Source organism: Pangasianodon hypophthalmus, chromosome 9 (genome assembly GCF_027358585.1).
Source record: "Pangasianodon hypophthalmus isolate fPanHyp1 chromosome 9, fPanHyp1.pri, whole genome shotgun sequence".
Classification (NCBI taxonomy): domain Eukaryota; kingdom Metazoa; phylum Chordata; class Actinopteri; order Siluriformes; family Pangasiidae; genus Pangasianodon; species Pangasianodon hypophthalmus.
Window position 1 is genome coordinate 12,123,882 of NC_069718.1, and position 20,706 is coordinate 12,144,587.

At 37.1% G+C, this 20,706-nt stretch overlaps 1 protein-coding gene across 1 annotated transcript in view; it reads right to left on the reverse strand.

Moving 5' to 3' along the window:
* LOC113529552 (dedicator of cytokinesis protein 2) overlaps positions 1 to 19,375 on the reverse strand; it is a 119,071-nt gene extending 99,696 nt beyond the window's left edge. Inside the window, exons 1-17 of the mRNA XM_026918807.3 lie at positions 19,223 to 19,375; positions 14,113 to 14,196; positions 13,309 to 13,349; positions 13,137 to 13,192; positions 12,812 to 12,908; positions 12,457 to 12,605; positions 10,160 to 10,295; positions 9,762 to 9,919; positions 9,353 to 9,434; positions 9,012 to 9,144; positions 7,111 to 7,186; positions 6,828 to 6,904; positions 5,435 to 5,685; positions 4,666 to 4,764; positions 3,649 to 3,721; positions 2,572 to 2,675; positions 490 to 676 (exon numbers count right to left, since the gene is read on the reverse strand). Coding sequence (XP_026774608.3) covers positions 490 to 676; positions 2,572 to 2,675; positions 3,649 to 3,721; positions 4,666 to 4,764; positions 5,435 to 5,685; positions 6,828 to 6,904; positions 7,111 to 7,186; positions 9,012 to 9,144; positions 9,353 to 9,434; positions 9,762 to 9,919; positions 10,160 to 10,295; positions 12,457 to 12,605; positions 12,812 to 12,908; positions 13,137 to 13,192; positions 13,309 to 13,349; positions 14,113 to 14,196; positions 19,223 to 19,265 — 1,846 coding nt within the window. The 5' untranslated portion in view covers positions 19,266 to 19,375. The remainder of the gene's footprint in view (positions 1 to 489; positions 677 to 2,571; positions 2,676 to 3,648; positions 3,722 to 4,665; positions 4,765 to 5,434; positions 5,686 to 6,827; positions 6,905 to 7,110; positions 7,187 to 9,011; positions 9,145 to 9,352; positions 9,435 to 9,761; positions 9,920 to 10,159; positions 10,296 to 12,456; positions 12,606 to 12,811; positions 12,909 to 13,136; positions 13,193 to 13,308; positions 13,350 to 14,112; positions 14,197 to 19,222) is intronic.
* Positions 19,376 to 20,706: the final 1,331 nt, after the last annotated feature.

Sequence of the window (20,706 nt, forward strand, 5' to 3'; positions counted from 1 at the left end):
CCATTCAATTTGATGGCTTGAGAATGTTTTTGCAAGAAAGAGTGAGAAAATATTGCCAAGTCAAGGTGTACCATGCTGATAGACTTTTAGCCAAAAAGACTGAGTGGTGTAATAAAATCAAAAGGTGCCTCAACAAAGTGTTAGTTTAGCGGTGTGCACACTTATGTAACCAGGTTACTGTTTTTTGTTTTAAGGTTTTTTTTATTTGATTGTTCTTCACTTAATTTTTATACACTGTAATTTTACACTGAGGGTGGAAAAAGTTCTGACATGATTTATCTTGGTTTCATTTTTTTTGAATAATAAAAAACTGCCATCTTAACAGGGGTGTGTAGACTTTGTATATCCACTGCTGTGCACATTTCACATTGAGACAAAGACGGCACTTGTTCCTCTGCCACTCAGTCTCCCTCCCCCTCTCTCTCTCTCTCTCTCTCTCTCTCTGTTTCTCACACACACACACACACACACACACACACACTCACACACCATTCTGGGTGAGTTTGGTGGAGCAGACGAGAGTGGAGATGGTGAAGCTGTCTCGTGAGCTGACCGACAGGCTGCCCGCAGTGCTGTTATTCCTCATCAGCGTCGCCCCTTTGTGGGTGTCAGTGTGTGTGCGCTCAGAGGGTAAAGACAGATATGAGCTCACATCCTCCATGCGCTTGCTATCACCCTGAAGAGAGAGAACACACTCGCATGAGCACACCGGACAAATATACACAAATCATTCACACATGTCCTGTTTGTATAAAATCTGTCATCACAGCTTTACAGCTCAACCTGCTTGAAGGAGACATGCTTGCCTGCTGGCCAAAATGTCCCCAGGGTCTGTAAAGCTGTAGGTCCAATCTTATCCACAAAGGACCATTGTGGCTTCAAGTTTTCATTTTATCCAAGCCAGAGCCACATCAGATAGTCATTATCATCATGTGGAATCAGGTGTGGCTCCTGCTTGGGTGGTATAAAAACTTCCAGTTCTCATTTGGGGGTTCAAAGTGTTCTCACAAGCACCCTCCATGACCCCTAAATGCACTAATTGGAAATGTCCAGAAGGATTTGGACTAAACAGCAGTTTCTTATGCAAAACCCACTGCAGTATTTACTAGGAACGATCAAACCACATGCGGTGGGTTTTGCATCCAGGGCACATAAAACCATAAAATCATAAAATAATTTGGCACATAAACCATAAAATAGTTGAATAAATCAATCATGGTCAATTAACTAATTTCATCTACAGACTACCTAATTTGATACAAAGCATACCAGTAGCATATAATTCTTTCTATCTGAGTGATTTTGTCCAGTTTATGTTTTGGTAAAGAGACTGACAAAATTATTCTGAACTTCATTCATCTCTGAATGATAAACGGCACTAGTCATTGCATAACCATTTGAGCGAAAAATGAAACATCAAGTTTGTGACAAAGTTGTGTCCCCAATGCTCGTTTTTTAAACTCTCGAGCACTGGTGTACCATAGCTTCAAACCTTTTCTACATGACATCACATGGAGAAGGAGCACAGGTCTTAGGGCATGATAACTCAGCTTTTTACAAGTGTACAAACTATTTCCATGACTAAAAATATCTGTTAAAATAGCTATCAAGTTCAAAGCTGCTCTGAAGTTTATTCCAGATGTGTAGAGTGCTGTATCTTAAAGACTGTCTTTCTCCAGTCAGAATAAACCTTAGGTATATCAAGCATGAGTGATTGCATCTAACTGAAGGGAGATATATCAAGGCAAATTATGAAGAATGGCTTTAATAAATAAAGGACGGTCTCTTCTAACATTCAAAGACAGCCACCCCCCGGAGTTGCTAATATCTCTGGTTTCGCTGAGCATGTGTGATTTTTGACCCATTGGTCTGATGATACGGGAGACACCTGAAAACTACACTTTTTTGCTTTCTCAGCTAAAGCTGCAATCAAACAGAAAGAAATTTCACTGGGGAGAAAGGCAATTCACTGAAAGGGAAAGAATGGCGTGAAAAATGGATAAGCTTCTGGTAGCGTTTACTTTCATTTCGGGCCAACTTTATCTAGGTGAAATTTGACCTGTGAATTCATGAACCTTGGTCCTGTGAGTCAGTAGAAAAGTAGTGGACAGGACTATGATCTCTTTGGACTTTGGAGAAGCTGATTATTATTAAGTAGCAATCAATTTGAACTTCTGCCTTGCTGTTTTTGTACAGCTGCTTGGTGCAACACTGAAAAAAATGAGCCATCTTCTCCACGCTAGTGGTAATTTTTTTCTTTTTTCTCTCTGCCTGCTAGGATTTTCTTGTTAGCAATGCTGGCACTCCTACAACCCACTTTACTATCTAAAGCAAATGATAAATAGAGAGAATATTGTTTATCTCCAGTTAAAACCTGAATCATAATCAACATGGAGAGATGGCTACATATAGTATGTCCTTAGGCACATCTACGACTCAAACCATCCTGCACATCCAGAGAGAAAAAATACTGCAATACTGCGAACATATTTCGACTTGCTGCCCTATGAGTGAGAATACTCTATTGAAAGTGACAAGCTCTATGAGTGTGTGTGCATATGTTTGTCTGACCTTAAACACAACTAGGTCATGTGGTCCATCCCTCATCACTGTGCCATCCTCCTTCATCAGACGCACAAATGCCATGGCAAAGTTCTTCTCACTCTTGTCCTTTGCTATGGAGAAAGAGGCAATGTAAGAAATGTGCGTGTTATTGACAAACTACAGTATATACATACTCTGGTCCTCTGATGGTCCCTTTCTAATTTGCATAACAACTACAAGATAGCTATTTGTATAGCTACAAAGTGCACCTGTATGATAGTTATACATGTGCACATATTAAACTGGCAACTCAGTGTATGCTTTGAGCCTTCTGCACTTGTGATGCAGGTTCTGCTGCAATGGATGGTCCCATACGGATACATTAAGATTTACAAATCCCACAAATCAATACATAATCTCACCTGGATACTGTAGATATGTACCTAAGAACTGTTGTTATAATCATAAAGACTGTCTTGTGCTCATCCAAGAAACCATAATTCACAATATGCTCATATATCCTTTTTCAAATGAAGATGTTTGCCTTTACTCTTAAACTACTGCATATAGTCATGATTTATAATCTCTTTTATGTCTGGGTGATGAGGAGGAGGGAGTGGCCAGGATGTGAGGATGTATGCCTGGTGCTGAGTGGTCTAATCAGTGGGAGGCGTGCATCCTCACAGCCTGGCCACTCCCTCCTCCTCATCACAGTCTGGTTCCCCTTATAGGTTCTTTCGTTATCACTGTCACCTCTGGCTTGCTCATTAGGGATCTAATCTATAAATCTACATCAAGCTGCTTTGTGATCATGTCTATTTTTAAAAGCCCTACACAACGAAAATTAAATTAAGCTGAATGTAGACAGACAACATGCCATGGTGCAGACCATATCCCTCCTTCACACTGAGCAAAATACGTAAAAGCTCTTTCAAAGGTTGTTAAGTTAAGGTGAAATAAATAATTGAGCAACTTCCGGAGTAGAAACTTGTGCACAATGGGGTATTGTGAAAGTGTCATGGTGAATTATATTACGGAAAAAGGACTAAAATCGAAGTAGTGATGAAGAAGAGGGAAGGAAAAAAAATAGTAAGCAGCACTCACACTCTTGAGAAGAGCGATGGCGAAACATGAAGCGCAAGTGAATTCTCTGCATTTCCTCAAGAGGGATCGCCACCTACAGGAAGCAGAAACATCTCATTCACCGACATGGGTCATTAACTACGGGTACACTCATGTGTTTCCATTGGCCCTGTTTGATTTGCTCACACTCTTTCCATTTTCTGTTTGCTTCTCATTCTGTCTCTGACTGACTGAAATGATAGATAGGAATGAATAACACTCTGCAACGTGCCTGCATAATTTATCAAACTCTAGTTTTAACAAGAATTGAATTTACAAAATGAGTTGTGTCATGAATGTCATGTCACTACAAAATTTTCAAGTGTGTGATATAATTTTATGATGATCTCAGTGCAACTAGCTATGAAGGTCTTCTATAATTGATACTTGGGCTGCACAGTTAATTATATTTTTAATCATTCTCATCATTATCGGTATCCTTAAACAATTAGAAACCACTAAAAACTTGTTCAGCTTGGCTAAAGTTGGCAAACATTGGATATTATTATTTATTAACATGTTAATGGTGCATTAAAACCTATTGTTTCCATTCGTATATATTTTTTAATGTAACGAACAACCTTTATCCAGCTACACAACCTGGCGACCTGCGACAGCCACAGTGGCATATGGATTTATTTAATCTATTTGTGTTAACATTTTATAGATCCACTCAGTTAATGTGAATAATGTTCAGTATTATATTTATTAAAATTCATACAGTGGGAGAAATAAATTTGGAATGGAAAATTATTTAAAATATAAAATGAAGTAAAAATGTGTTTTTGAATTATTTTTGAATAATTATAAGAAATAGCCATGATTTCAGTATTAAGCAAAGTAATTGTGAATATCATTGTAGCCATTATAGTGCACCTTTGAATGGCATTATTATTAAACTTTAATCCAGCTACCACCTTTACGAATGTGATTTCAGTTTGCAGCTGTGCTATTTCTTTTTTTTTTTTTTTCTTGCATATTGGCATAAAAATTTCCAACCTTAAAAGTTTCCATCCAGCGTGGTTGTTTAATCTGGTAGTAGATGACGGATCTGTATTCAGATACTGGTTTATCTCCTGCACCCAAACAGATAGCATTCTGAAGAAATAAAAAGAGTAAAAACTGTCAGTTTACCAAACTCTGAATGTAGCTCAGTCTTTCTTGATAAATTAGATAAGCTGAATCTCTCAGATCCAATGTGTAACTACTGATTTTTAAATGCACTGTGTATGTGTGTGCTCATACATTTACCAGGCAGTGTATCTGTGAAACTAACTTGAAACTAACTTTGAAGCATACCAGTCACTGTGCTTAGTAATTTTCCAAATTTAGTAGCCAGTTAGCATTTACACTTACATTACTAAACATCATTACTCTAAATGTATCTATAGAATATCTTAAATGTATTTCAATTTTGCACTCTATTCAGTTCTTGCATGCTGTCAATCAAATAGCTACTTTGAATAGATAGAAAAACACAATTTACACGTCACACTATTGTACAAATCCAGATTATATAACACACATAACCTTTGTTTGCCCACCAAAGTGACTGGTAAACCAACAGAGTTACAGATTTTGCATGTTTAATTTCAAGCCCAGCACACATCTAAAAGCTGGTTATATTAGATAGATGACGACGAGAAATGCACCAATCATAACACACAGCTCTGTAAGGAGCTATAGAGGGAGATCATCAACAGGTTCTGAGTGCGTCAGATAAGTAAATGAAAATGTAGATCAGAGGGCAAAGGTGAAACCCACTCACCGGTACGACCTTGCCCTCTTCATCACACACAAGCATGATGACCTCTACGTTCTTCTGTGTAGTTTTGTTGTACTTGTCAAAGTCCCCCGAGTGCAGAGTGAGGTAGATATCATTGCGAATGTCTCCTGGCATGATGATCTCTGGAAAGCCCAGCTTGCGGGCCACAACAGTGCTCCGGTCCACAAGGTGGGGATATTCCTTACGAATCTGAACGATATCGCCAACCAGAGCCTTCATCGTCACCCACAGGCCTGCAGGACAAGCGTAAGGTAATCAAAAAGTCAGAGGAATTGGTGCTCTCATCCACTCTTCTACACCTTGCTTGGACATTTCATTTTCAAGAAATAGTTTCGTGAAAAATCTAATTTACACAATTTTCTACTTCCCTTGAATTTACTTAATGAGCCAAGACATGTTTGGTGTTCAACATTTGCTTTTTTAGTTTTTCACTAGAGCTATGAGGCTGATGTAACAAGTACTGGAAGTCTATTTCACCCAAAATCTTTTTCATGATTACATATCCATATGTTCACATACCTCCTTTAAACAGCATAGTTAAGCTTTCTATATTTAAATTTAAATATGGGAAGCTTAACTATGCTGTTTAAAGGAAGAATCTGTGTTTAAAATAAAACTATTTTTTGTTGGGACCTAAGGGGTGGACTCACTCAGTTGTACTAAAAAGTCATTTCAGCTGTACAAGATGGTTGCCGGTAAACCTTATGCAGTGTTTAGCTAAACAGTGAAGTTTTGTTCATTTTTATACATTTCAGTAAATAACACTGAGTGAAATCCCTGATGAACTGGAATTATTTTGAGGCTGATATTTATAATAAAGGTTAATAATAAACTTGGTTGATTGACTATATTTGTAGTAAGTTTCCAAACTGTTCTTTTAAATGACAGAACGTGCCTTTTCGTGCAGAAAAGGCATGCAGGACCTCATTTACAAGCAGATGGCGTACAAAACTCATAAGACTTCTAACGAGCAAGAGTGATTTTGTTCGATTTCACACAATTGAAGTAGTAAGAAAAGTTATGACCACTAATGCCTGCTCCAATCGAAGGTTTCGTATTTCTGCTCCCAAATGGCTCATTTTAGATCCACAAGGAAAAACTAATCTCATTTCACTTGATATAAAGTGTATATCACTGACATGCAACTATTTCTGTTGTCTGGATTCCCTGTCTCCCCACACTGCCCTCCACTCGGTGGTGTTAATGAAAGCTATAAACCTCAGCTCTTGAGTCCCTAAGGTAGATCATTATAATCCAGACCTGTGCACTTTTGCTGTTTGGAGGATTGCACATTGGACGCAGTGCTGTAATGAATCTGTAGCAAAGAGAAATAATGCCACTTAATACCATGTTAAAGCAAGAATCACAGACTTACCCTGTCCTCCACTGTCTCCTCTGGAGGTGGTCACTTTGGTCAGGAGGGTGTGAAGAAAGTCATTCTCAGCCATGACCCTGCACACACACACACACACACACACACATTGGCATTCAGAGGAAAAGACGACGAGACTAGTCACTCCTCAAGATAAATGACGGTAGGTTAAATAGGTGACAGGCAGTGAAGAGTGAAAAGATAAACAACTTGGACGATAAGAGTCTAAGAAATGAGAAAATTTCAAATGAGGCAGGAGAGAGGAACAAGGGAATCAATAACTTACGGTTGAAAGGGAATAAAGTACTGCTTTTCTTCATCACACTCTGTCTTTCCTTTGATGATGTCACTGATGTCCATCACTGTGAAGGAGATGACAGAGACAGATTGCTTCATACTCAAACTGTAACTCTACAGAGAGCCAAACATCCACCCTTCCAACTTTATATAAGGATAAAGTAAAAAAAAATATGTCAAATAGATTCATTTATTTGCCAGGGTCAGTGATCAAGAGTTTTCAAAACAACAACTTATAATAATGTGATATGACTGAACTTCATATATTAATCTATAGGATGTTTCCGATATATAGTTTTATCATTTATTATTAAAGTGACAGTGTCTAGGATTATTATTAAAAATTAAAAAGCATGAGTCAGGGGACACTATAATATGATGTTCCTGAGCTGAGTCACCCTGACAGTCCTGTAACAGTGATTCACAGTCACTGCTGTGTCAGGGGCAATGGATCAGAATTGGCGGGAAATTTGTATGCGTGCGTGATTCGCCAGCTCAGATACATCAAATTTTACCACAGCACAACAGCAAGCATGAAAGATGTCTGACTACACAGTGCCAGGCAGCCAATCAGAGGAGAGAGAGAGAGAGAGAGAGAGAGAGAGAGCAAAAGTGTTAACAAAACAGGAGTCAGAATGAGAGTCAATAAGAGGAAGAGGAAATGGACAGGCGTGGTGGAGTTTTAGCTTTTGTTATGCTCAGCAAGTAAAACCTAGTGCACACTACACCATTTTAACTCCAATTTTCCAAATTTCGCCTTCTAATTTTGGTGTTTAGTGTCCACACTCCGGCAGATCGGCAACTATTTGAGTGTTCCCTGTACTTGCTACTAGTTGCAGAGGGGTTAACACAATGCAATTTCTTGCTTAGAACATCAAACATGCTTGAAAATATTGCCTCCTCAACGATTGTTTGGAGACTTACACCACAAAAACATTCACACTACATGCTCGCTCACCACCGAAGCGCACAGCGAGTAGTCACTAATAGGCGGTTAGTCACTGAGCCCCAAAATGAGTTGGCTACTGGAAAATCTGTGCTAAAATTGTGCACTTTGCTCTAGATTTAAGGCACTTGTTTGTTCTTTAATTTGCTGGAGGGCTAGTAAATGATCAGATTTATCTTTGTAGTGGAGCACTGTCATGAAGTAGCTAGAGAACTTAGCTAGGTACTGACTAACTCAGTTATATTGGGCAACAGTGAGTGAGCATTGTGGCATTATGTTTTGACTAGCATGCTAACACCAGCTTGTGTTTTTGAGAGGTTGGTAAACAAAATACACAGATGATAAAATACCCAAAAGAACACAGATGGGGTAATAAAACTACACATAGTGGAAGTGACCAGTGGTGATAGTTTTGTTCTCTACACTGTATTTTAGATAGCTCAATCAAGTTAGTGGGCTAGTTCATGTGTAGTTCAGACAGACATGAGTGTATACACGAGCACACTGAGACACAGGCCAACACCGTGAGGCTACAGCAGACCAACTATGAGGTTTTGCACTTTAACCTGATACTCAGTAACTGTGACAGTCACACTGATGCACACGATAAAGTTTTTGTTTTTTATATATATATGTGTGTGTATATATATGTATATATATATATATATTTAGTATGAAATATAGTTTATGACTGTGCAGAAATCCTGTTTTCTTTGACCCACCATCATGTCTTAATTCAGGTTATGGCACAGTGTTCATCATTCAAAACACAGAAAGATATTAAACAGTTGTCTAAATAAAACTCAACACAAATTCATGATGACAAAGAAAGATACCTAAAAACTGGAGCTTCTGCAACAAAACTTTTCAGTTTTCTTGATTAATCTTGTGTCATTCACTGACCCCTAAGCCATATAAACCATATCCTGCCTCTAGCAGTGTACCTGCAACCCCAAAAGGCCTGCGCAGTCCCAGCGTGCATTTCTTATGAGTCTCCTTCAGGTCCATACGGCCAACACGTACAATCTGACATATGAGATAAATCTTCTCTCTGTTCAGGTCCTTGTTCCCTAAATCCTAGAGAGACAGAGACAGAGAGAGAGAGAGAGAGAGAGAGAGAGAGAGAAAGAGGCCATTACTTCTACCAGAAAATGTGCAGTTATGCAATATGAGTATAAATTTTTTGGGTTTTTTTTTTTTGTTTGTTTTTTTGCTATGTTCTTTATAATATGCTATAATACATTTGATCTAATAGGTATGATGTTGCCCTCTAGTGTTGACTTACAGTAAAGACCACCTTCAGGTTGTTGAGCATTTCAACATCTTTAGGAAATCCTTTATCCCCCCATCTTATTAGATAGTTCTCGCTAGAGAGAAAGAGAGAGGGAGAGAGAGAAATATATGGTAAAAGATTGTAGGACAATAATCAGACCACAGATACCTAAAGGAAGTTAATGTCAACCATGTAACACAGGTTTACAAAGGGACAGAGTGTGGGCATGTGTAAAGCTCGGGCCATTTGCAATTCATGCTCAGAGAAGCATCTAGATTTCTTAATGAACTTATTCATTTTGGATGGTCTAAAATATTCATTTAGTGGATGCACACTGATGAGGACAATAGCAGTGATGAAGCTGTGCTAAGGGAGACGGTATTGTGAAGACCAGCAGATGAAGTTGTAATCAGATGCGCACCTGATGATCATTTGTTTGAGGGGGTCATACAGAGACATGAAGAGCTCTGATTCTTCTCCAATGCGACAGACAAAATTGCGCACGAACACGTAGAGGCTGTGTGTGGGAGAGGACTGGATCCGTGCCGAGACTCCAGAGTGATCCATCTGGACATTAGACTGTAATAGTGTAAAAGGATAAGCGTAAGGTGCAGCCATTTACATTAACATCTCTCTAACTATAGTCTGGCTCAGCCACATCAATCATGTCCTGATTGGGCTTTGTGCAGTTTGAGTGACTGCAGCTTAAATCATTAACATAGGCAAGACTGCCACATTTATCTTATAGCCTGGAACTCAGTGAAGAAATTAGTAATGGCCTCAGTGTAATACAGACAGACTGGTAGAAGTCTCTCTAACCTGCTCTTCTTTGATACGTTCAGTGATCTTAGCTGTGGCTTCCTCGTGAGCTCTGAACAAGCTAATAACACTGGCATTGTCAGGGTCCAAGATATTCCCATTCACATCCCTCACTACCAGATCCAACTCCAGAATCCTGCACAGGGGAGACAGAGAAAATAAAGACAGGATCAGAGAGAGCGCAGTCTTCATAATTATCCCATAATCCCAAAATAAACCTAATAATTAGTAAAACTGGTCTAGGAAAACGTTTTTCCTGAACGGATCCCACATTCACATACACATTAGGGATGTAACTGTATATGAATACATTATTCAGAATAAACAGAAATGTGTTATAAGCATATAAATACAGATACGAATAGAAAGCTTTCCAGAAACGTTCACAGGGCATCTGGTTGAGACAAGAGGTGAGCATCAGGACTGGGATCTTGTAGGATACAGCAAAAAGTGCGAGTGGGAGGGTTTTATTTTAATGCATCAGATATGAAGCTTGTGGGTGCTAGTTTTGTAACCATCTTCATTAATGTCAACTGCTGTGTGATATATTTACAAGGTTCATTCATTCCTCCTTAGTAACTGCCTGACAAGGATCACGGTGGTTTAAATTAGACCACTAGTTTGTTTATATTGTGGGAAGTAGAACTAAATAAATTCGGTAGAAAATCTACAAACAATAAATAATAACTCTGAGTTGGATTTTTTTTAAAAAAACAGTCTTGTGCACATCTGTTGTTGAGGTCAATTATGAATTTGAGTCATGTAGCTGAGGTTGAAGAACTGTCTGAGCAAGAATTTACACATCCTGCTGACAGTGCTAGCATTTCTAGCTGTAGTCTTCATGATTATTTTTAAAATAATTAATAAAACATTCCGATGTCGGCCACACCCACTTTTGAGTTTAACTCCAAATACAGATACAGATATGAATATTTGGAGCACTAAACGCATACAGATTGTGTTACATCCCTAATACACATATATGTGGTTTCACACATTGACGCATACATTCATGCTTAAAATTGCACTTGCACACACACACACAATTTTATATCTGCTCAGTCAGAGACAACTCCTCAGCCTCATCACTCAGTTCTCATATTGCTGAGACAAACAGCTTTCGGTTTGAGGGTCACTCAGTTCTCATACTTTTGCAAAAGCTTGATTACTAACTCTTTATTCATTATGACCAAAGCACCTTAATCAAAAGGAGATTACCCAAAACATACTAGTTTCTCTTAATAGAAGACCACAGACATCAGCTCAGTTTCAACTAAAGCCTGATGACAACAGGGAAAGAATGCAGGAGAAATAATTAATGCTAATCAGTATGTGGCTCTGAAGGGCAAGTCAACTTTAAAAAAGGAGCAACTTCAAATAAAAGATTGTATAAAAACAGGTTGTTTTTTTTTTTGAAGTGGTATATAAATTCTTTCGAAATGTCTATTTTCAACATTGGCTACACAGTACAAAAGTGGGTATGTGCAACTGAATTGGGACATCCTGATTTAGCACACTAGCTAAGATACCTAAGTTCAGGGTTAGATTTACCATCTAAGTAGATTGTAACCAATGTTACCTTTCAAATGATAGATATAAGACTAGCTAGCCCAGCTCAGTAACATGCTATCTAATGTTAGGAGAATTATACATGGAATTAAAACCAAGGACTAGCAAGATAACTAACATTTGGAAAACTATAATATAGCCAAGCTTGCTAGCAAAATCTGGTAACATTACATCAACAATCATGCTTAGACTATTACCAAACTTTGCTAGCAAGCTAGCTAACACTAGGCTTTCTATGTTATTATTCTAATCTGGGTTATTTAAACTATTATTATGCAACAGGGAATGTCTAATGAAGACTGGGGATGTCTAATGAAGCTTGTAGACAAGAGACTAGATGTCTCTAGTTTACAGGATCTTCAAAATCTATTGTTAGAACCGTCTGCAATAGCAATATTGTTATGACATGTGGGAGAATGGCGTTTTTGTTTCAATTACAGAGAACTATAGATGAATCTGAAAGAAATTACAGATACTATAGATATTTGCAACAATGTTCAGGGCACTCGCCTTTGACTAGGCCACGTCGCCTGCATTGCTTGGCACGGAATAGATTTTATGTCAACAAAATTCACAATTAAAGCTATAATATGTTCATCGTAAATATATTCATTATAAACTCTAGAATAATCAATCAAAAGCAATACAGATTTAACAAAAGCACAGCGAATGAGCTTTAAACAAACAGCCAGACAGAGACACAGAAACACATGAAAGGAATACAATACTTGTTTCCGTAGTCGATTTTAGACGTGACTTTCTGTTTAAGTTCCTTAAACTCATCTCCAGGCAGTGTGCCAGAGAGCAGTTGAGAACGCCACTCCATCAGATCCCACATCAGTGCCTGCACCTGGCTAAAACTCCCCTTCTTATTGACCTGCAGAGTGTTAAAAATAACCACTGCTCAGTCAGGAGGTTAATGTATGAGCTACAAGTGATCAGTGATAAAGAGGGAAGGGCTACAGAAAAGACTGATATTAGAACTGATGTTAGTATAGAGCTTTACATTAATTCCAGATCAGATATAAGACATGCCTGTAAGATGCATGTACACATACATTCAGACAGAAAATCACACAGTACCACAAATAGCTGCTTCCAGATGCTGCCCCATTCCCTCAGTGTGGTGGTAACTTCCTTCACCAGGGGCATCTCTGCAGAGGTCACGATCTCTTCATTCCTATAGAACAGCGGGAAGAAGTGTTTACTGTAAATAGTTCTATAATGTGTAAAATATTGTATATTCTGTATAAGTATTACATACTGTATATTGTATGTTGTGTAAATTGTGTTCTCTGTTGTTGACTCCATTACCAAGATAAATTCCTTATACACTTGTACTTGGTGAATAAAAGATTCTTATTCTCATGAAGTGCTGACTAATGAATAAAAATAAGAAGTCACTCACCCCCTTTTTTCAATGATAACTTCCTTCAGCTCAATGAAGCTTGCAGGAAAGGCGCCCTGTCGTAAAGGAAATCACATCACATGGGGTTTAATTTAGATGTGTTGGGAGAAATAAAGAAAATGATGCAGGATATGAATGATTAAAATTCTACAGGAACATAACGTCCACTTACTTTTTTCTCTTTGTTCCGGGTCATGTATCCCATATACCAACCTGAAATGACACCAGCTTTTTAGTGAAAAACCACAAATAGGATTTTTTTTCCTCTAAAAAGTATTTGATAAAGCTTTATAACAGGGGTTCTCAAACCTTTTGCAGCCAAGGATCCCCTCAATTGTAAAATAAATTCCACAGACAACTGACAAGTTAACCCATTCATTCATTAGTAGTTAATAATAGTAACTTAAGAGTTTGTGTATCTTTATTCATTTGTCCTTGTTAGTCTCAAAATAGTGACCTAATATATGAAAAGTATTATAAACTGTTTCTCCATATTTTATTATAACTGTAAAAGACATATTGGGACAGCTATTGTGAATCTAGTTCTTTATGTACTTTTTAGAAAAAAAGGACCATCCACCTCATTTTCTATTTTAGAAGACACCATACCAAGACTGCCACTTTGCTGCTCTGGTTCATAGTAATGGCTCATTTAGCATGAAAACCTTAAAATGTCAGATGTTTAGCCTCTTTTGGGTGTTGCTGGATGGGTTTATGATGCTAAACATGCATGACCCAATCAGTGTTTAAAACAGAAAAGCCTGGAGCAGTGCATCCCCAGATTAAATCCCATTTTTCTCTCAGACCTAGTTATAGTGGATTGCAATTTTACAGCTTTGTCCAACAAAATCCTAATTGAAACCTTACAGCATATGTATATGAAACTGACAAACTGCTCTCATATCAAAATAAAGGGCAATTTTAGCAAGATTTAATATATGGTGGGCCCTAGTCCCCCAGCTTCCCACAGTCTTACCTTCACATGTCTCCTGTATGTGCACTGTTTCACCCACAGCAAGAGACAACTGTTTCTCTGTTTTCGCTGCAAAATTCCACTTAACTAAAAATATAGAGAGAACGTGAATTAAATATAAGAAAGTGAATTAGTCTTGAAGAGTATAGAGAAAGCTGCCTCTATAAGCTACAAATACAAACCTACAACACATAGCCCTTAAGAGGAGTCACTACATATGCAAATAATGTCAGTCATCTTTGATAAATTGCATGTAACATCTTCTCTTACACTGTAGTAATAAAAAGTAGCAGAAATGTGTTTATTTCAGCATTTTTGTCCACTCATGACCACTAGCATCTAATTGCGTTATCTGAAATTTAGCAATTTTGAAGAAGGCTGAGCTCTGCAAACAGTTGGCACAATTATGTCATGTCATATATCACTGTATGATTATGACATATATGTCCATTTCTGTTATAAACCTTAAAAACCTAAAACTTACTAGTGTGAAAGCAAAAAGATCATGTTGAATTTTATTCAGGACCAAAATTCACAGTTTCTCAATCTCGCTCAGAAGTTAGTTTATCCTGGTAAGGGTCGAGGTGTATCTGTAGCTGTAGCGTAACACAACTCCACACACAATATCATTTTAAATGTTCAGTCCTGGCCCTATTTAGAAGAATATTACAGATAAATATCTCAACAATAGCTTAATAATTGTTGGATTCATGCTAGATTTTATACTGTAAAATGAGAAATAATATTTTTATAACAGCACATGGTGTTCTCTTGATTAAAACAAAAATTATGTTCCAACAAACTTCTTAAAAAAACTTTCTCTGAAGTGTAGCTTCACAGTATAATAAACTTTTTAATCCTAACATCATTCAAAGATTAGATTTTTTAATGCATTAAGTACACCTATTTATTTAGATCAAGCCATATTTGCATAAATGAAAAAAAAAATCTATACAAAAATATTGTAATATTTATTTTCATCTGTATTGTTCTGTAGTGTCTTGTGTTATAAATTCGCAACATATTATTATATTCATAATTCAGAAATACATGATCAGGTCCAAGGATCTGCAAAAATACTACAGACTATAAGCACTCCATACTAGTGCCTGATCTAATGACAGTATACTCCACCTTACACAAACACAATCTTCAGGCCAAGTTATGTATTTAATTTTTTCATAGTGCTTTATTCTACTAATAGTCAAGATACATTTAGTGAGAGCTCAGAATTTTTCACCACAGAACTTTGTAAACAATTCTGGTCCAAATGAAGAAAGCTGTATTTAAATATACACATATTACATTATAAAATCATTATAAAAGTGCTAATTACATAGTACTAGCATTGGGTGTTAACATGAAACACCCTTTGTTTGTCTTTCCCAAAAACATTTAGAAATGATAAGACTAATCAAGCTTGGAGTGCGAAGGCAGCCTTTATGGAACACTGTCTTAGAAACTGAAAGCTTTAACCCATGACTTTCTCTTCAGAAGTGATTAAATGTACTAGACCTTAAGGACTTGAAAATGATATTCAACAATTGCCTGCATACCGGACAAATTGAAAGTCATATTTATGTAGAGAACTTTAACTTAAATAATTTACCATGCCTCAACAGTGTTAGCTAGCCAGGTATCTGTAGAGGACTAGGTGATTAGTTGGCGATTTGTGGCTCTTTGGTTATGGTGACGATTAAATATTCCACAAGAAGGAAAAGGGCAAAGTGTATTACATGTATGTTAGTCACAATGTCTATTTTGATAGAGAGAGGGAAATACCTAGAGGGTACTCTATGAAGCTCAGAATCTCAGAAAAAAAATGAAAAATTGGTTTGTTCCAAGTAGAAACAATATTTTAATGTTTCAATTCTACCATTCCAATGCCAACATAGTTTTCCTAAACTGGTAAGAATAAAAAAAAAAATTAATGATTAATTCTGTTACTTTTACATAAGCTGTATTTAGGCCTAATATAAAAAAATATTAGGTCTATATGTTTATATTGATAACCAGCCCATCTCAAAGCCCAAAGTTTACTTCTACTATCATGATGGGTCATCAGCAGGGGGTTGTCGCAGTCTTCAGACTGAAATATAGCTCTAGAGACTATTCAGCTAATTGTAAGTAATCAGGATTGATTACTGTAATGGTCTTCTGACTGGACATCCTAAAAAGACAACAATTCATCTCATTTAAAATACAGCTGCCAGAGTTCTCACTCGAACAAAAAGAATGGATCACATCACCCTGATTCTTGAATCCTTACATTGTGTCCCAGTGTGTTACAGAATTCACTTTAAGATGCTAGTACTGTCTAGAAATCACTACATGGTTTTGAGCCAATGTATCTGTCTGGTATGCTCAAGCAATATAAGCCAAACACAGAGAAGTAGCATTTAGCTTATATGCCACTCATACATGGAACCAACAGTCAGAGAACCTTACAAGTGCCCAGATAAATGGAGACTGATGTCGTTTTGATCGAGCTTTCAGTTAGGTTTTAGGCACTGCTTTTAGATTTCAGAATTGATACTGCATTGCTGTTTTAGCTTCTTATCTTTTATCTGTCTTATTTATCTTAATGCACTTTTATCTTAATGCAGTATTTTGTTAACTTTTTTTGTTACTTTTAAAATTTCTTTATAAAAATCAATTGTTTTTTAAAATACTTTTCATTTCTGAAGCACCTTAACATGCCTTATGTATGAAATGTGCTATATAAATAACTTTGTCTTGATGCATCAACACACAGAAAAAGGCAGTAAATCATACTTTTCTTTGTCACTAGTGTGGGGTAGTACCCTCACAGGTACATCTTTTGAGCCTTTATGTGTATTATATGTACCTGGAACAGTGAATATAATGTCTTTAAATCTGATTTAAGGTACTTTGGACTTGTTATACCTTTAATAAGCTTTCGTAGTAAACATTTAAAGGTACACTTCATGTAAATTCCTTGTTAAAAGACACTTAAGATGAATATTTACTCTCTTTTTTTGACAGTAAAACATTAATAAAACACCATTAATAAAACATACTCCTCAAGCACAAAGGTTGAGGCCATAAGCTTTTTGCACAGGTCTGCTAGGTTAGTAAAGCCCATACCCTCTATGGCATATCATCTGTGAAAGACAAAATTCATAAGGCAATCATTTTATGAATGTAAAAGTACAAACTTTGTACACAGCTTAGAGCCAAGAACTGTGTAGAAACGGGTTTTAACACCTTGATAAATCTGAAAGGGACATTAAACCTGGTCGAAATTAGATACATTTACGGAAAGCATAGAGAGACAGTCGAAAATCCTACTTTTTGGTAAAACTTTATTATAAGATTCACAAATAAGCAATTATATTAATATTTGACTAATGCTTTCATAATTATGAAATAATATGTGCACTAAATCACCATGCAACAGAAAATAATGATGTGCACACATTAACAGCCTCTGAGTCATATACAGTATGAATAGCCATTAATAATGGTGATAGTTAACTATTAACATCTTGTTACCTCATTCTGTCAATATCATAATTTACACAGTATTAATAAAAATCAGTTACATTACGAAAGGTCTGTTTGCAAACAATCTAGATTAACCCAAATTGTAGACTGAAGTTTGAAACCCTTTTGATTACTAGTTTTCCAGCACGCAATTTTAAACTAAATTTTAACACAGGATGCCTTATAAATACAAATGAAATGCTGTATACATGCTGTTAACCTTTTCACCTGTGGTAGCAAACAGTTTATAATAGTGTTTTAAAATCACATCTGTACATATCCTTCGTGTGTGTTTGAATAGATCAACCTCCTGTGAGATCATCATTATACCCATTTTTATAATATCACACCAGTAAAGTGCTTTGAGTAGGATCATGTGATCCCAAAGCAACCTTTTAGTGATGCTGGCTTCACATTGCAAATTGTGGCAAGTTTTGGTTAACCTACATTGTGTACAAAAAGAAAATGTAAATAATCTTTGTTGATACTTCATAAGCCATGATATTAATTACCAGAATGAGTTAACAAGATGTTAATACTTAACTACTTAATGACTCAGAGGCTGTTAAGGGGTACACATCATTATTTCCTGATTCATCATTATGAAAGCATTGAATATTTATATATTGTTTATATAAGGACCTTATAGTAAGGTGTTGTTGTAAAAGTTACAGAAATATGACCAGCATTAACAGGCCACATGGCTCAAACCACTAATGAGCTATGGGGTCACAATATGTAATTTTAAAATTATTTATAAAATAAATAATATATATTGTAACAAATAAAAACAGCGCCTACATGTTTAGAGTACAAGCAGCACACAAACAGACACGCACTGTATTTCTGAACTTCTTAGTTCACTTTTTACTTCCTCTCTTGTTAACTTCCTGTGTGTGTGCGACCACATAAACACAGATATAAACGGCTATCAGATCACATGACCAGAGATATCAGTAGGTTTAAGGTTTAACGTTTCTGACAGACTATGCTGAAGTGGTTTGTAAATGTCGCCTTTATAAGGCAGATAAAGAGACATGACTCTGCACTGAGGCTGAGTGCAGTGTGATGGCAAAGATTTAAAAAAAAAATCATTCTCCCTACGCTGTAGTGTTTCCTGCTATTAAGATGCAAATCCTACAAATGCAGGTTTCTCCAAAAGCAACAAAAATGGTCATATTTTGACATTTAATTGCACTGTGAAAAAGTTGTTTTACTTTATCAAACAGCAAAATTTGCCCTGAGGATGAGCAATCGATACCTTGAACTGCACACACAGAGCGCTATGCACATAGTGCATTAGTGTAAACCCTGATCTTATGAGGCTACAGTTTGCTAGATCAAATCGGTTAGTGAATATTTCTGTAAGTTTCATATCTGCTGTATGATTTTAACTTACACTTTTTTACAAACATAATGATTTGTGAATCAATCTAATGAGCAGCACCTGCCCACATCCTGTAAAGCAGGAAGCAAAGTGAGCATCCACAGACACTGATCTGAAGGCCATTATTCACATACACACACAAGAAAACACACGCACACACACACAAACACACACACACACACTCCTCAAACTACAGGCCTGAAGTATTTAAACACATACCAACACCATATCTCTCAGTGGTGGTCCTGATCCAGGGACTCATGTTGAAGCCAGACAAATGTTTTGTCTCTGTCTGCCTCTGCACGCCTCAAGTTCCTCTCTTTCTCTCTTTTACTCAGCCCTGTCTCTTTTTCTGGTAAGCGTGCGAACAAGAGCGAGGTGCTCCTCCCTCTCTCTCTTCCTTCCTATTTTCAATTCTATACTATTCTACCCATGATGCTGTTCTTCAAAGAGCATAAGCAAAGTATGTCAGATTGTATAGCGAAATCCAAATGATCATATCAATTCTGTTCTTCGTGATCTGTTTCTTGGCATTGATTAATTGCATGTCAACTTCCTCCAAGCTGATCTTTCAGTAATGCAGGGCAATAACCTGTCTTAGTAACCGAAATTTGTCATTTTCGGTTTGCAGACTCCAGTCTGTGACCACAGACAGCTTTATCCCCACAACACTCGGTTCCCTCAGAGACATGTTCGCAGTCTCCTGTATAATTCCTAACGCAAGTGCAAATGAGACCTTTATCATACGCCTGATCAAGAGCAGCAATATGAATAACTGGAGTCAACAAATATCACACAGCCCCTGTATACTCTTACAGGAAAAACAGCAGAAAGCAGGCCCAGCACCAACATCTCACTAATGACCTTGGTTTGCCAAAAGCAGTAAATGGAGCACAAAGAGTATGAAGGATTATTGGCCCTACAGCATACAATGGGCTCAATATGACCCATTTTAAAGTGGAGCAATACTAAAAAGGGCCTTTTTCCAGCATACAATTTTATGCAATTTGATTAGCCCTTGTAAATTATTTTCAACATTTTATATTGGAGAGATTATGATCAGGTCATTAGTCCCTGTCACATTCTTTACATTTATATTTTCACTCACACCTGAGCACACAGCTGCCAGCAGAAGGCTCACCAAGCACTTTGTCCTTCAAGCTGAAAATATAGCATATTATATTTGGCATTTTAAAATTAATTTTGCAATGATGGACTGCATAGTGGCACAATGGGGAACATTGCTGCCTCATAGCTCCAGGGTTTTGATCTTGAGTTCGGTGTTAATGTATGTGTGGAGTTTCATGTGTTTCCCATCTGCCTGTATGGGATTCTTCTTGGTTCTTCAGTCTCCTCCCACCTACTAAAATATATGTATGTGGACTGGCTACAGTAGATTGCCCCTAGGTGTGAATGTGTGTGTTCATGGTGCCCTGAGATGGAGTGCAGCCCATCCAGGGTGTATTCCCACGTTGCACCCAGAGTTGTAGGATAAACTCTGGATCCACCCCAATGCCTACTAAAGATGTATAAATGCAAAAATGTTACAATTATCCTGCTACAAAATCAAAAGTGATTGACTTGGGGCATCTACTCCTACATAGTAAACAGGTCCAAATAAAAGTTTTAATGCTCCAAAAGGGAACACTTTCATGAAAAGGGAGCACAGGTTCATGTGAAGATGGCATAGTTGATTTTGAAAC